Consider the following 13,806-nt stretch of genomic DNA (forward strand, 5'->3'; position numbering starts at 1 on the left):
ATTAAACGTACAATTCAGCGCTGAATAATTGTAGTAGAGAAAATTAAATTGAAATCAAAATTTGACCCAAAAAAAAGCTTTCGATGTTCTTTGTTTTTAGGAAAGTATACATTATTAACAAGCAATTAGCTCATTAGGAATTTTGCAATGCGAAAATGGTCAGCCAATAAATGCTATCTTAATCAGCGATTCATACATAGCTACATTTGCTACAAGGTATTTTAGTAATTACGCTCGATTCGAATATTTTCAGTTCAAGTCTAATTAGGGTACTAATTCCGTACTAAAATCGGCTGAAAATTATTAAAATGGTTTAGTATGTCCAGGGTAATTGCAGCAATGAAGTTTCTCCTATGGATCTGCGTGTTCTTCATTGGCCTATCCCAGGGTTACGTACGCTTGACAAATCTTAAGTGTGAAAGCTTAGACAAATCTTATATAGATTTTCCGGAATGTCGACTTAAAGTGCTTGGCAGAGGAATAATCGGCGCAAACATACATGTGAAGCTTCTGAAAATACCAGTGAATAAAATGATCATAAGATTTATCACATATCGAAAGCTTAGCGGCTACCACCCGTTCCTATTTAATGTTTCCAAAGACCTTTGTCGTACATTAAAGTATCCGAATCGCCAGGATGTGTTCTACTACGTTTACAGAGCATTTTTGCCCTTTTCCAACCTCAATCATACCTGTCCCTACAATGTGAGTATCTTAAAAATAAATATTGTACTTAAAATAATGTAAGCCTCTTAGAATGATGTTTACGTGAAGAACTGCACCTTGGACGAACGGATGTTTTCGAAGGTTCCTTTACCAAAGGGAACCTATTTGCTTACTCTTGAGATGAACGATGGCATCATAAACTGGGTTTCTATTGTGTCAGTCTACTTTGATATTGATATGGATTAGCTAAAGGAAGCACATTATATAACAGTACCGTTGAAGACAATTTGTAAACTATTTAAAAAATGTTTTTATCTTTATAAAGTAATGGAAATTTTAATAATGAAATCTTATTCGAATTAGTTCACTTTATATATACACTTTTTTTTTAAACAATATCAATGGTATTTCAAATAAAACACGCATGGCTCACATACTTATTTAAATTACTGTTTAATATATGGAATTATTTCAGTAACGATTTATTTTTTTAAAGTGTTCCATTTGAGCAGTTTCAATTAAAAATCCATCAGCATGTAAAAAAAAGCATTTAAAAACAAAGTTGTATCTCAAAAAGTTCAATATACATATATATACATAGGTATGTAATAGATGGCTTTATTTTATTCAAGCATACTTTTCATAATACTGAGCTGTTTTAAATTTGAGTGCCCCTTTGAATTTTAAACACTTCGGTATTCCTGGGAGAAGGTAATATGCCTATTGTCGATACGAGAATATTGGCGTTATCAGCGGCATGGGTGTTATCACCGGCATTTGAACAGGCAGAAAACTGATTGCGGCGGCAAGGCGTCTACGTTTTATCAATAGTTAATGTTTATTGAAATTTATTTTCTTTTCGTTAGGGTGGTCAGAGTAAGCTGCTCCACGTGGGGCCAGCATATACAAAATATTATCTCACGTCGTGTCTTTACAATGTTTATTAGAGTATGAAGGATGTGTGTGCTGTGTGCTGGGAGTGTTTTGGAACTGATACGGGAGTTAGCAAAACTTCCATCGGTTGCCGCACTCATTGCACATGACAAAGGTGGTCATCGGTTCGTCGGCGGAACGGGTCTGCAGCTGGTTGTAGGTGCAGTTGCGCTTCTTGCACTTGGCGCACTTAAGGAGATCGGTCTTGGTGCCCTGCACGGTGGCCAGCTGGGCATCGTTGATGGCCTCCTTGACAAACTTCTCGCGCAGCTTCTTCATCTCATCGCTGGCCATCTCCTCAGGCGTCATTTTGGCCAGCTGCTTGGCAGTGACGGCGCCGCACATGAAGTTACCACGTAAGCCAGGGTTCTTCGGATCCTTGAGATTGGCCACGCGCGATCTAATGCGATTCTTGTACTTCATGTCCGTGTTCTTGAACTCCGAGTAGATGGCATCCTCCAGTTCTGCGGCCATTTCCTCGGGCTCCCCACATCCTTCTGGCACTTCGCCTATCTTCAAGGCGGCAGCCAGCATTTCGCGGCACTTGATGCGCACGGCATCCGTCATGCCGCCGGAGGGAAACGATGACTGTGAGGACGAGGAAGCCTTCTTCTCCTTGTCCTTTGAAGAGCTGCTGCCGCTGCTATTGGACTTGTCCTTGCTGGAGGAGGACGAAGAGGACTTGGCGGCGCTCGATGACTTGGAGGCACTGCTGTTGTTGGTGGAGCCCTCCTTGGAGGAGCTGTGATTGGGCGTTGTGGGCGCCGGGCTGGCCAGAAAACGCTTCCAGTTCTTGATCAGAGTCTTGGCCAGGGCAATGACCTCATCGTCCTTGCTGCTCTTGCGCAGTTCGTTGACCGTCATGCCAATTCGCGTCTTGGTCAGGATCTCCAGGTTAATATTCAGAGTTTGAAGGGCCTTCAGCAGGTCCAATGCCTGATCCTGTCCCTGTATAACGAATACACTTTTTTTATATAAAATCTAAGGAATGATCCTAAAACTCACCGTGCCGTCGCTGGACGTCGATATCTTTAACATCTTCTTCTGGATCCGAAACACTTCCTCCTCCACGCTCATTTTAGCCGACTGTATCTGCTGTGCATACGCGACGTTACGGATCAGAGGTTAGGTAAACTGTAGTCAGCTACCGGCTGTCGTGTATATTTCGGGTCTGTGACAGATATTTGACGGCAACTGACCTACTTCCTTTTTTCCCTCCAATAAAAGTTGTTTACTATTTTTTTCGTTTCTGTATTCGCAGAACGAGTTGGGAGAATACCCTAATGCGTTTTAGTGGTACCGCATAGCGGCTTGTCAAGAAATGCCGGCCCATGCCGCACACTTACAAATTGCATCTGGAAAAACCAAACCATGGGATAAGTGTTACCGTTTATATAAGGGAAAGCACAATGGGCCAACCTCTGGAAAAGTGAGCGACAATTTTAGAAGAAATAATTTAAAATTTGAGTTTAAAGGGTGAAAATACAACTTAGCCACTTGAAGGATATTAATTTTAGAACAGTTTTTTATAAAAGTTTGATGCTACTTTTTATTTTGTTTTCTATATTTAGTTTAATTACAAAAATAATAATTTTTTATGGTTTAAATGCCAATCACCCACTTTCAACGCAATACTTTGCGCACAACGTTGCCAGACCGTCTATGGTTGGAGTCACAATTTAGCGACAGTCAAAGTATTCCACCATGGGTTGAGTCCCCGCTTAACGTATATTTAAATTCCTGTTGTGCCATATTTAGTACATTTTCAGAGCCAGCTGGTTTCCTACCAAAAAAAATAATAACGAAACGAAGCGGGTGCGAATCGCGGGCTATAAAAGCGATTCTCAACCTCCGATTTCAATCCAGACGCGCACAAGCAAGCGAGTCACAATAACTGCAAAGCGGCGGAGAAACAATTAAGTGAATAACAAATAATTAAAGATTTAAAGAGTTGCCGGCATCTTGCATAACTGACATAATAAATCCAAACAAAATGCAATCCATAACCCGACAAACGGTGCGAGCCCTTCCCCAAGTGGGCAAGCAAGGTGTGTGTGTGCGCTTTAGCGGTTGACCACTGTGCAGTGCTGATCCTAACGATCTATTTCCGTTTTACCAGTGAGCTATCTCTCGACGAGCGGAGCCTGGAGGGCAGCAGCAGGAGGTGGCGACATGGTGGTGGAGATCAAGGAGCCAAAGACCCGAACCGAAAAGCTGATGGCCTTCCAGAAGAAGCTGCGTGCCAAAACGCCGCTGGGCAAACTGGACGAGTTCTCGCGCCATCCCTACCAGGAGAAAGAGCCCCTCAAGCCCTGGCCCAATCAGACGAATCCCTACACGGGCGAGATCGGTGGACCCTCTGGACCGGAGCCCACTCGGTACGGCGACTGGGAGCGCAAAGGTCGTGTCTCCGATTTCTAGTCCCCAAAGAGTTCCTTAACTAGTACTTAGGCTGTTATTTAAATGCTACCATCTAAGACTTGAAAAATCAAAAAAACAAAAATGTATACTCGTGAAAAACTACTTATTGAATAGTGTAAAAAAATAAATATTTTTAAAGTAAAATATAATCATTAATGTGTTGAATTCATTTGGCAGATGGTCTTGACTCTATAGTAAAGCCAAAACAATTTTATTTTTAGGACATTGAAAGAACGTTGAAAATCGATATTAATTAATTTTTCACATCATGCAAGCCCAATTGCTAGATGCCAAAGTTAACTAATCTTTTTGGTCCTCATTTTCTGATGACTCATTTTGAAAAAACATATTTTACTATAAATCTGGGATTTTAAATTTATTTAGACAATTATCTGTTTCGGTTGACTTTTTAAATTTGTATTACATTTATGTGAAAATCCCATTTATTTCTGGTCCTCAAGCTCCGAATACAAGTTTCTCCAGGTTTTAATGCTAATAGAACTTAAAAATTATTTATGTGTATATATATATTATAAAATAACCAACAGCCTGACTAATGTTGTTCCTCCTCCAGAAGTTCGGAAATCAAGTTCTCACTGAGTTGCCATAGTTGCTGCTGCAGTGAAGTACCTTTAGACAGTTTGCTGGGTTCACAGAAGAAGCAGTTATTGAAGTACAGTCCGGACAACCCCGTCAGCTCGTTGGCAGTGGCACAGTAAATACTTGTGGCAGCGGCTTGTTGCTGATATCAAGTGGATAAAAATAATTAGTACAAATTATTTTATTAAATATGCTTTTTGAACCCACCAAGGACTTAGTAAATGGACGCACTATGGCAAAGAGTAGCCGGTAAAACCAATAGTTTCGCGACAGATCGGTGGATACCATATTGCCCGGATGCAGGCTGAAGACGGAAATTCCTCGTTGCTTCCAGCGCTATAAAAAGGGTTAACCAGTTGTATCTAATTGACCCGATTTCAATTTAATTTTGGGCATGACTCACCTGGGCCAGCTCCTGGGCGAACAAGACATTGCACAGCTTGGCATTGTTGTACGCCATCATGCTCCAGTATTTCTCCGGCGGCGGGGAAAGATGATGCACCGCCAGATTCTCCACGGGCAGATTGGCGAATCTGCAATAAAGGGGGATTGGGAAGTAGATTGTGTACGACGCATTTCTTTGACAGTCCCACTTAAGGAGCACATACACACTCTGCGCCCAGCTAAACCCACTGGACTTTGCACTCGCCGGCCGACAATCGCAAAACGAGTCTTGATTGGCATTGCCGCTGGCATAGCCGGCTCTAAAAGCGCTCTTTATTAATGAGAATGCAGAGGGCACAAACAGAATCAGCAGAGTGCAGGGCACTGAATAACTCTGGTGACAGTGACTAAGACCCACGGACAATGGCGACAACAAGTGGCTGCTGAAACAAAGCCACACAATAAACAAGGACACTCGGATATGAATATTGAACTCTATGATGAACCCACTATTCTTCCCTTTTTTTTACGAGGGAAGCCCCAACATCTTAATGTGTAGCGCATGCGCTGGCCGCATATTCCCCGAGGAAATAAAGGCGCAACATGAAAACATTTCTATCTACAACACCTCCGCGCACATTTTGGACTTTGGATTTGTTTTCATTTTATTGAATCTCTACGCTCGGCTTGGGGGCGATGTAAATATAACGTCGCAAAATGTATGCAAATTCGGTTTTATTTATAAGTATGGGCCGTACTCGGCGTCCATAATATAACCCGTTGTCGCTGTTTATTCTTGTTGTGGTAGGTACTGGCTGAGCAAGTAAGTGTTCTTTATCTGGTCTGATGTATGTATATACTTGAGCAAATTAAAAATTTATGCAGACTGATAAATGGCTGATGAAAGTAATTAAAATGCAAAATCGATTATCTCTTTGTTTACTGGGGTTTTTAGTTTGCAGTGGTGGGGATTATCTATTAATCAATATAAGGATTTTGTTTTATTTCAAATATATTTGATAGATATTATTATAAATATAGCTTCGAGTGAGATCTACCTATAAATAAAAGATTGAAAAGCATTTTTTGTTTTTGAATCTAATAAAGATATTTTTGTACTGTGCATATCTGAATATGTCTGAGTGAATTAATAATTTCTGCAGTTTGATGTGAAAAGAATTTCAATTGCACAAACAACCAATTTGTTTATGTGCTGTTCGAAAGTGGCTATCAGTTAGCACGGAGCTCTGATTGTCTCGCATTGACCCCAATAGGAACTGAGCGTAATTCATCATATCTGAGCGCTTTTGGTGGCATACATGACTATCCGCGAGTACTCCAAATGGCGCACGAGACTTTTGCTGCACGTTCGACAGGGTGAGAAAGATATGTGTGTACCCGCTCCATGAAGCCAAAAATGTTGTACGTGAGCAAAGCAACGAACGCAGCAGATACAAAACCACCTCCAATATCAACTACATCCATTTCAGTTTTATTTCGCCTTATGCTTCTTCCGTTGCTTCACGAGACTAGTTCCCCAATGATTTATTTTTTTTGTGACAGCATGCACAGTGGGTCATACGTTTCCCTAAATTAATCAATCTAATTTAGCGAGTTAGCGCAGATTGGGGGAATTGTGGGTGACTATTTAAATCTGCAGGAGCTTTGTAAGTGATTTCTACTTTGTTACATTTTCAAGCCGACTGTTGTTAGTAACTTTACATATATAACTAATTTATTTAAAATCAAATATAAATTTTTGTGAGTAAGCTTATTAATACCGAAGTTTAAAATTCTATAATTCACAAAATAAACAATTTTTGTTTGCTTTGTGAAAGTTAAATTTATACATACACATAATAATAATTTAAGAATGATATTCTAATGCCAAAGTTTATAAATATTAAATTCATTCTTATGTATTTATGTATGTACATCGCTTAAAAACAAGATAATACAAATACATTTTTTTTTATTAATTAAAGCAGGCTTATTTTTAGAGCTATGGAACTCTATCATTCCACTGTGCTTCCATCTGCACGTGAGGCTGATCATATTGCTTTTATGTACAAATTAGGGACCAGTTTTGATAATACAATCACAGCTGCGTCAGCATCGTAATTGTTTTTCTTTGGGGCTTTGTTTGATTGCGAGTGCGCAGCACGAAATGTAAACGAAGCCTTTGGTTGGGAAAAAATAATATATTCCAAGCCGAGTTCAATTACGTTTTGCCTTGAAATCGGACCAAGCCGAAAACATCTATTGTAAACAAAACTCAAGATGTGGGCAAACGAAAAACATTTTGGAAAACGCTACACTTGCCGGCATGGCTGAGGCGGAATAGATTTATTTCTGGCCTGGGCTATGAATAGTTGTGCCCCAAAGCGCGAATAGAAACCGGTCGGTCCAAAGTCCACAATGTGGATTCATAAAAGTGCAATCAACTTGCAAAAATAAAAGAAGACAGCTTGGAATGCCAGACACATATTTAAATCTGTGGGTGTCGACTATGAAGTATCCACTATAATACTTATTTTCTTTAGAAAACTTTAACGTTATTATTGCATACTAATTTTGCAAGGTCTTGAACAACATTTTAACATTCAATATTCTCACTTATTGGATGAATTAAGTATGACTTTATAAGACAAATTTGTTATTAGGTCCATTTATATTTCTTTCTTATTCATCTTATAAATGAAATATATGATCATATAAAATAATTTTTTTTTTACAATATGACATGTCCACAATTCAATCTCAATTAAATAAAATCCCCTTCAGATTTTTTTCAAAAACGGGTTGCACTAATGGCAAAAGCCCGCCGACAAAAAAAAGGTGAAACAAAAAAATGTGAAACGAGATTTACAGTGCCAGCAATAAAAAAATGTAACTGATTAACGTATAAGCTTAACCGCATTAAATGAATGGTTTTTTTTAAAGTAAATGGAATCAATTCAAAATAGTATACAACATGAAATATGTCGCCAAATAAAATATTTTTTAAATATAATTCAGTTCTTATTTTTTTCTACAGCAATTGAAAAAAATTTATTTTTAGCAGAATATTTTTAGTTAATTTCTAATTAGCGCCACGAAACTAGATCTTTTGCCTTTTCAAATAGAATTGAATTTATTTTTAATAAATTAGAATTCCTCTGCTGGTTTACAAATTAAAACATTAATTAAAAAATACATATATATTTAAATCATACTCCAATTCTATCCTAGAATCAGATTTAAACTTGAACTTCACGGAAAAACATATATTGGATTTTACCATATCAGAGTGATGTTTTCTGGGGCGATATGGCCGATATAGAAACTCAGACAATAAGCTATTCAAATCAAACTATTCCAATATCCCCTTGAATGTACTAATATCATATTTCAAACATTCTATAACTGTTGTAACCTATTCACCTCTATCTGTTTACGTGCTTAAGTGTACAAATGCCAATTTACCTGTGGGACTCGGATGACAGCACAACGATCCGTGTTTTGTAATCAAACAGTGTCTCCAATTGCAATGTCAGGTAGAAATGCGACAGGTGCGAGACCTGGAATGTGGTTTCCAGACCATCCTCGGTTTTTGTGTGGGGCAGTGCGAATACGCCAGCGTTCAGAATTAGATAATCAATATGGCTGAAATATATATAGATCAAATAAGCTTACTGATATTTGGGTTGATATGATTAGTAGCTAACCTTACGGTCTGCTTGATTTCATTGACAAATCGCTGGACTGAACGCAAGGAGCTGAGGTCAAGTGCGGCGAATCGACAGCGCGAACGGGCAGCCGGTCGCTCCTGGGCAATCCTTTCAATGGCAGCCTCTGTGGAGGTCCTGTTTCGGCAGGCGAAAATGATTTCACAGCCGTGTTGAGCCAGTGAACGAGCTGTCTCGAAACCAATGCCACAGTTTGCACCCGTAATCAAGGCCGTGCGTCCGTGCAAATCCTTGCCGTGCAGCACCTGCAGGGCCGTGGAGCAGGAGTCGAATCTCTGGCGCACCTGGGCCACATTTTGGGTGGGCTCCTCCACGGCGAAGGCCAAACGGGGATCCACATTCGTTCGCTGCTGCGTCTCTTTGTTGAGGAACATGAACCGCTTGCCCTGCTCATCGTAGTACTTCTCCCAGCCCAGAGGTAGCTCCCCGGTAATCCGCTTGGAGCGTCCCGTCCGCGGATGTGTCCACTGGGAGGTTTTGCCTTGCTGGCTAATGGAAAAATATAGTTTTATCAGATTATGTTTATGACTCTACTTGACCCTTGACTTACTTCACATAACAAACTTTTCCGTCATCGGTGGCCCGCTCCTCCCAACCTGGAGGCAGTTCATCCTCACTATCCGAGTCGGGTAGGGATATCATCTCGACTTGAATTTAATCTAGTTTTAAGCTTAATTTACATAAAAATCAAACTTATTTGGGAAAGGCAAAACAGCGCCGGCTTAAAAAAGTGTTGAAAAGTTTGCGAGGGATAACAGCTGATTGGTTTAACAGAAACAGATAGGCGAGACGGTTATTTAACATACCCGTTTGGTTGACAGAACCGGTAAACAGATGCCTTTAGAATTGAGCGGTTGTGCTTTTAAATTCAAAACCAATGAAAGTTAAAGAAGTTATTTTCAAAAAAAAAAGTGTAGTTATCAGATAATTTATATTATCAATCTAAATCGTTCACAAAGAATCTTTACAATAAAATCCTTACATTTATGTCAGAACTTAGTTACAACTATGGTAACCTAGCATTAAAAAAATATACATATATACAATAAACAAGACGATTCTGCGTCGCTTACTTTTGTGCTTTTACTTGGCTTGTGCAATTAAGACTTGATTTTATGTTTGATCGCCCATTACGTTTTTAAAATGATGAATTAAAAACGCCCACTTACGTTGATTAGAATTTAAGTGTTAAAAAGATCGTAGGGTAAACTTAACCTAATGAAACACAATTAAAAAAGTAATTATGCAAATAAAAATAAACTTCGTTACATTTTTATGATGAAAGCCCTAACCCCAAAAACTGCATTTTCAAGCCCATAACTTTTATTACAGTAATCCGATTTCAACGTGGCATACCTCTAAATGATTGTGGTTTAATCCTCTAAAAATCTGTATTTTCACTTTACTTTTTATTTTTAGGTCGATTTTTCGTAATTTTAATGATGTCACCACTTTCCAAATTTTCGGAAAATGGCTTTGCAGAAAAGTGACCAAAAACCTGCACTTCTGAGCCCATAACTTTTTTTACAGAAATCCGATTTCAAAGTGGCATACGTCTAAATGATCGTGGTTTAATCCTCTAAAAATCTGTATTTTCACTTTATTTTTTATTTTTGGGTCGATTTTTCGTCATTTTAATCACTCCTTTCCAAATTCTCGGAAAATGGCTTTGCAGAAAAGCGACCAAAAACCTGCACTTCTGAGCCCATAACTTTTCTTAAAGAAATCCGATTTTAATACTTCTAAATGATTGAGGTTAAATAAAATATCAGTAATATAATGGTATATTAGTGTAAGTCAAAAAGTAATAAAAAATGCATGGCTTGTTTTACTATATTATCATTTAATTTATTATTTTGAATCATTTAAAATGATTTATAGGCTTCCTAACTAAAAAGTCAACGGACTTACGTACTAAACCTTTATTATTTAATGATCCTTGGGATTAAGCAGCTGCTGGGGGCTCATTTATGAGGCCGTAAAACATCACCAGTTTGGTGGGATCGTGGCGCAATAGCACCATGAAAGGAGTGTCTCCTCGGAAGACAACATCCGGTCCGGATTTTTTGAGGTACGTCACCGTAGACGCCGCCGCCTCCGTTCCCTGCTCGTTCACAATGAAGTCAACCTTGTGGACAATGTCGTCCACCACCAAATCGGATCGCTCTCCTCCCAATCCGGCTCTTCGCTGGGCCTCCAGATTCTGCAGGCTGTTTCCGCCAAGCGAATTTGTCCTCGGGACCTCGTTTGTGCCGATCAGAGAGAGATCATTCTGCACGGGGCTGAAGATGCCACCCAGACCCATATTCTGCATGATTGTCTTCAGATTCGCCGTCTCAGTCAGATGCATCTTTGGGAATGCGACCACGGCGGAGCGTCTGTACATCCGGCTGATCATCTCCTCAGTCTTAGCCGCGGTCAAACGCTTCTGCAGCGCCAACAATTCACTCGCCGATGACTTGAGTGGCTGGATGATGTACAGAGTGCTTAGGTTTCCCCTGTAGGGCAATCCAATGATCTTGCAGCCCATCTCGTGATCCTCGTGGTAGGGAAACGTGCCTCCGGTGGCCATCATCTGTACCTTCACCACTGGACTAGATCCCTCTCCGTTCGGATAGAAGTTATCGAGCCTGGTGGCAGACTCAATAAAGTCCGTTTCCCAAAAGGCCTTGAAGTAAAGTGCGTTGGCCAGGATCATCCTAGTGCTTTTCGGGATATCGCCGGAGATGATGTTCTCGATGAGGTTATTCGTGTGGCCAGCCACCCAGGAGTTGATGTGGTAACGGGCTGTCGCCGGACTGCCCTCGAAATCCTGAACCTCCAGAGTCGAGTCGTAGACCTCTGCGATCACCCGTCTGTAAGTATACAAAAAAGTGGAGCAGATAAGTAAACAATCAATCAGGGTATGCAAACATCGTTCGGGAAAGTGGAGCAAGATTATTGAAGGCAAGGAATGGGAGAGAATTGCAATATTTTTAACCAGGTCCAATGGAGTCCATGTTTATTCAGTGAAATACAAACTTTCTACAATTTGTACATAAAGATAGATTTATTTTGTTTTGGTTAATCGAATCGGAAGGTTGTATAATTCTTATCAGTGTATTTTAATATAAAAGAAATGTTTTTGTTTGAAGTTTCTAAAATTTCAGTTTGTTAAGCTGATAAGAAAAGTTTTCTGATTTTATAATTTCAGGGTCAGTCTCGGCATTATGTAATGATTGTATTTTAATAATATTGTATTTTCTCCGTTAGAAATCTGTCATGCCATTTCAATTCGGATAATTTGTCTTGCTTTAATCTTATTAACCTTTTCTCTCTTTATTTTCTCACTTTCTCGGTTAGAAATCTGTCATGCCATTTCTATTCGGATAAGTTGTATTGCTTTAATCTTATTAACCTTTTCTCTATCTTTTTTTTCTCATTGCCCCCGCACAACGATGTCACTGGGGAATTCTTACAAGTTCTCCATTTAATTCTAAGCATTTTACTTATATGTTTCTCAATGAAAGCTTGGGTTTAGAAGTCCCATAAACAAATATGAAATTATATGTGTGCATTAGTCAACTGCAACTGTGAACTCTCTCATCCACTGAAAGTAGTTCCCTATATAGTCGTAGTCATGTTTCGTAAAGTCAATAAATGAAGAAGAGTTGAGAGCTTGAATAAAGCGTAGAAATGGGTAAGCTCATTTCTCCCCGGCAAGGTCTTTTTAAAACACCTATTGAATGTAAAATGAGGTTTAGGAAAAAGGATTTTATATTCAATTGAAAGATATAAATTTGTTCTCTGTGTAACACCTCAAGGCGATTGTTAATCGACTGGCATTTCCCAGCGCCCATCCCCAACCTGATCTCACTTTAGATCCAGTTTGCAGTCAATTATCCGCAGCGAAACTCACCTGTAGTCCGGGTTGAGTGAATAGCCGATCTGTGTGAATATTCCGTTGGCCAGCAGCACCACATGGGCTCCAGGTCGCTGGGCCCGTCGATTCGTTCTCATCGGGCTGTTGACTCGCCAATTGGTGAGTGGTCGTACTGGGGAGATACCCTCTATGGTGTTCTGCTTCAGCTCCTTAAGCATCAGACCGAACTGCTCGTGCAGCTTGACGGTGTCCGATATTCCAAAGACCGTGGATAGCTCCTCGTAACTGCGACCCTTGGCGCCCAGCAGTAGCAGAGCCAGCGAGTTGACAATACTCAAGGGCGAGAAGATTATCGTTTTCTTATTGCCATTACCCAGGTGCTGTCCCAAAGTGTTTGCAAAATGTAGCACACTTTGCGCAATAAGATCGGAAGTGGGCAGGTCCACGTGGGTGGAATAGGCAGCCGGAACCGGCTGCTTGATGGAACTTCCCGATTTTCGAGTCACCACAGGGTCGACTTGGGTGGCAAGGCTATTCACAAGGCCGGGCGATTGCAGGGCCGGCAAACTCGGCAGGGGAACTGGCTGGATAAATTGCGATTGCGACTGCTGTTGCCTTTGAGTCTGCTGACTTTGCTGGATTAGTCTATCTATATGGGCCATTGCTTCCGGAGTCCTAATGTCATCCCGAAATAGTTCCGATTGGCAACACACCGCATTCATCATGACAAGAGCCACCAGCAAGCGCCACATTTTGTAACAATACAGTTTTAATCTTAAACACACACAGAACTATATATGGATTTTGATATATATATGTGCGTATATATATTTTTTTTTTCTAGGGCTAACGCGATGTGGCCGCTTCAGTTGTTAGAGCCTGACTGAGGTTCTGTCGCTCAGCGAGCATCTTTATAAAACTGGAATTGCAAACTCGTTATCAAGCCAAGCAAGCACACTCCTTCAAGCGCTCTCCAGCCCCAGCTGATCTTGGAGAGCTTTTTGGATGACGAGTCACCGGTTATACCCCGAGTTTGTTTACATGGATTGGCATATCTCTGCACTTGTTATTGATTTACAATGATCGGTACTTTCTGCACTGATGTACTGCCCCCTATTCAATGTTCTTCGAACTCTGGGCGGAAATCCGTCCAAGCTCACTCTCTCGCTCAAAAAACCTGGGCCCATGACGAACATATTAAAATTCTCCCGG

General features: G+C 40.3%; 5 protein-coding genes across 6 annotated transcripts; 2 read left to right on the top strand and 3 right to left on the bottom strand.

Annotated features, from left to right (window-relative positions):
• The first annotated feature begins 339 nt into the window (after positions 1 to 339).
• Positions 340 to 912, top strand: LOC108046490. Its single transcript, XM_017126189.1, has 2 exons — positions 340 to 705; positions 757 to 912. The coding sequence occupies exons 1-2, from the start codon at positions 340 to 342 to the stop codon at positions 910 to 912; spliced, it is 522 nt and encodes a 173-aa protein (XP_016981678.1).
• A 569-nt stretch (positions 913 to 1,481) lies between these two features.
• On the bottom strand, positions 1,482 to 2,928 carry LOC108046522 (transcription elongation factor S-II). Its single transcript, XM_017126233.2, has 2 exons — positions 2,605 to 2,928; positions 1,482 to 2,547 (listed from the first exon to the last, which is right to left on the bottom strand). Exons 1-2 carry the CDS (start codon positions 2,674 to 2,676, stop codon positions 1,669 to 1,671), a joined length of 951 nt encoding a protein of 316 aa, XP_016981722.1. The 5' UTR covers positions 2,677 to 2,928; the 3' UTR covers positions 1,482 to 1,668.
• Positions 2,929 to 3,387: 459 nt separating this feature from the next.
• LOC108046476 (succinate dehydrogenase assembly factor 4, mitochondrial) lies at positions 3,388 to 4,169 on the top strand. Its single transcript, XM_017126174.2, has 2 exons — positions 3,388 to 3,647; positions 3,719 to 4,169. Exons 1-2 carry the CDS (start codon positions 3,593 to 3,595, stop codon positions 4,018 to 4,020), a joined length of 357 nt encoding a protein of 118 aa, XP_016981663.1. The 5' UTR covers positions 3,388 to 3,592; the 3' UTR covers positions 4,021 to 4,169.
• Positions 4,170 to 4,421: 252 nt separating this feature from the next.
• On the bottom strand, positions 4,422 to 9,473 carry LOC108046523 (WW domain-containing oxidoreductase). Of its 2 annotated transcripts, XM_017126235.2 has the most exons (7): positions 9,283 to 9,473; positions 8,712 to 9,221; positions 8,470 to 8,649; positions 5,024 to 5,153; positions 4,828 to 4,956; positions 4,567 to 4,762; positions 4,422 to 4,512 (listed from the first exon to the last, which is right to left on the bottom strand). In XM_017126235.2, the coding sequence occupies exons 1-6, from the start codon at positions 9,372 to 9,374 to the stop codon at positions 4,574 to 4,576; spliced, it is 1,230 nt and encodes a 409-aa protein (XP_016981724.1). In that variant the 5' UTR covers positions 9,375 to 9,473; the 3' UTR covers positions 4,422 to 4,512; positions 4,567 to 4,573. The 2 variants fall into 2 exon arrangements, with proteins under 2 accessions (XP_016981724.1, XP_016981723.1); XM_017126234.2 differs by having other exon boundaries at positions 4,422 to 4,762.
• Positions 9,474 to 10,555: 1,082 nt separating this feature from the next.
• LOC108046514 (serine protease inhibitor 28Dc) lies at positions 10,556 to 13,482 on the bottom strand. Its single transcript, XM_017126226.2, has 2 exons — positions 12,631 to 13,482; positions 10,556 to 11,587 (listed from the first exon to the last, which is right to left on the bottom strand). Exons 1-2 carry the CDS (start codon positions 13,344 to 13,346, stop codon positions 10,678 to 10,680), a joined length of 1,626 nt encoding a protein of 541 aa, XP_016981715.1. The 5' UTR covers positions 13,347 to 13,482; the 3' UTR covers positions 10,556 to 10,677.
• Positions 13,483 to 13,806: the final 324 nt, after the last annotated feature.

Source organism: Drosophila rhopaloa, unplaced genomic scaffold (assembly GCF_018152115.1).
Source record: "Drosophila rhopaloa isolate 14029-0021.01 unplaced genomic scaffold, ASM1815211v1 contig_2, whole genome shotgun sequence".
Classification (NCBI taxonomy): domain Eukaryota; kingdom Metazoa; phylum Arthropoda; class Insecta; order Diptera; family Drosophilidae; genus Drosophila; species Drosophila rhopaloa.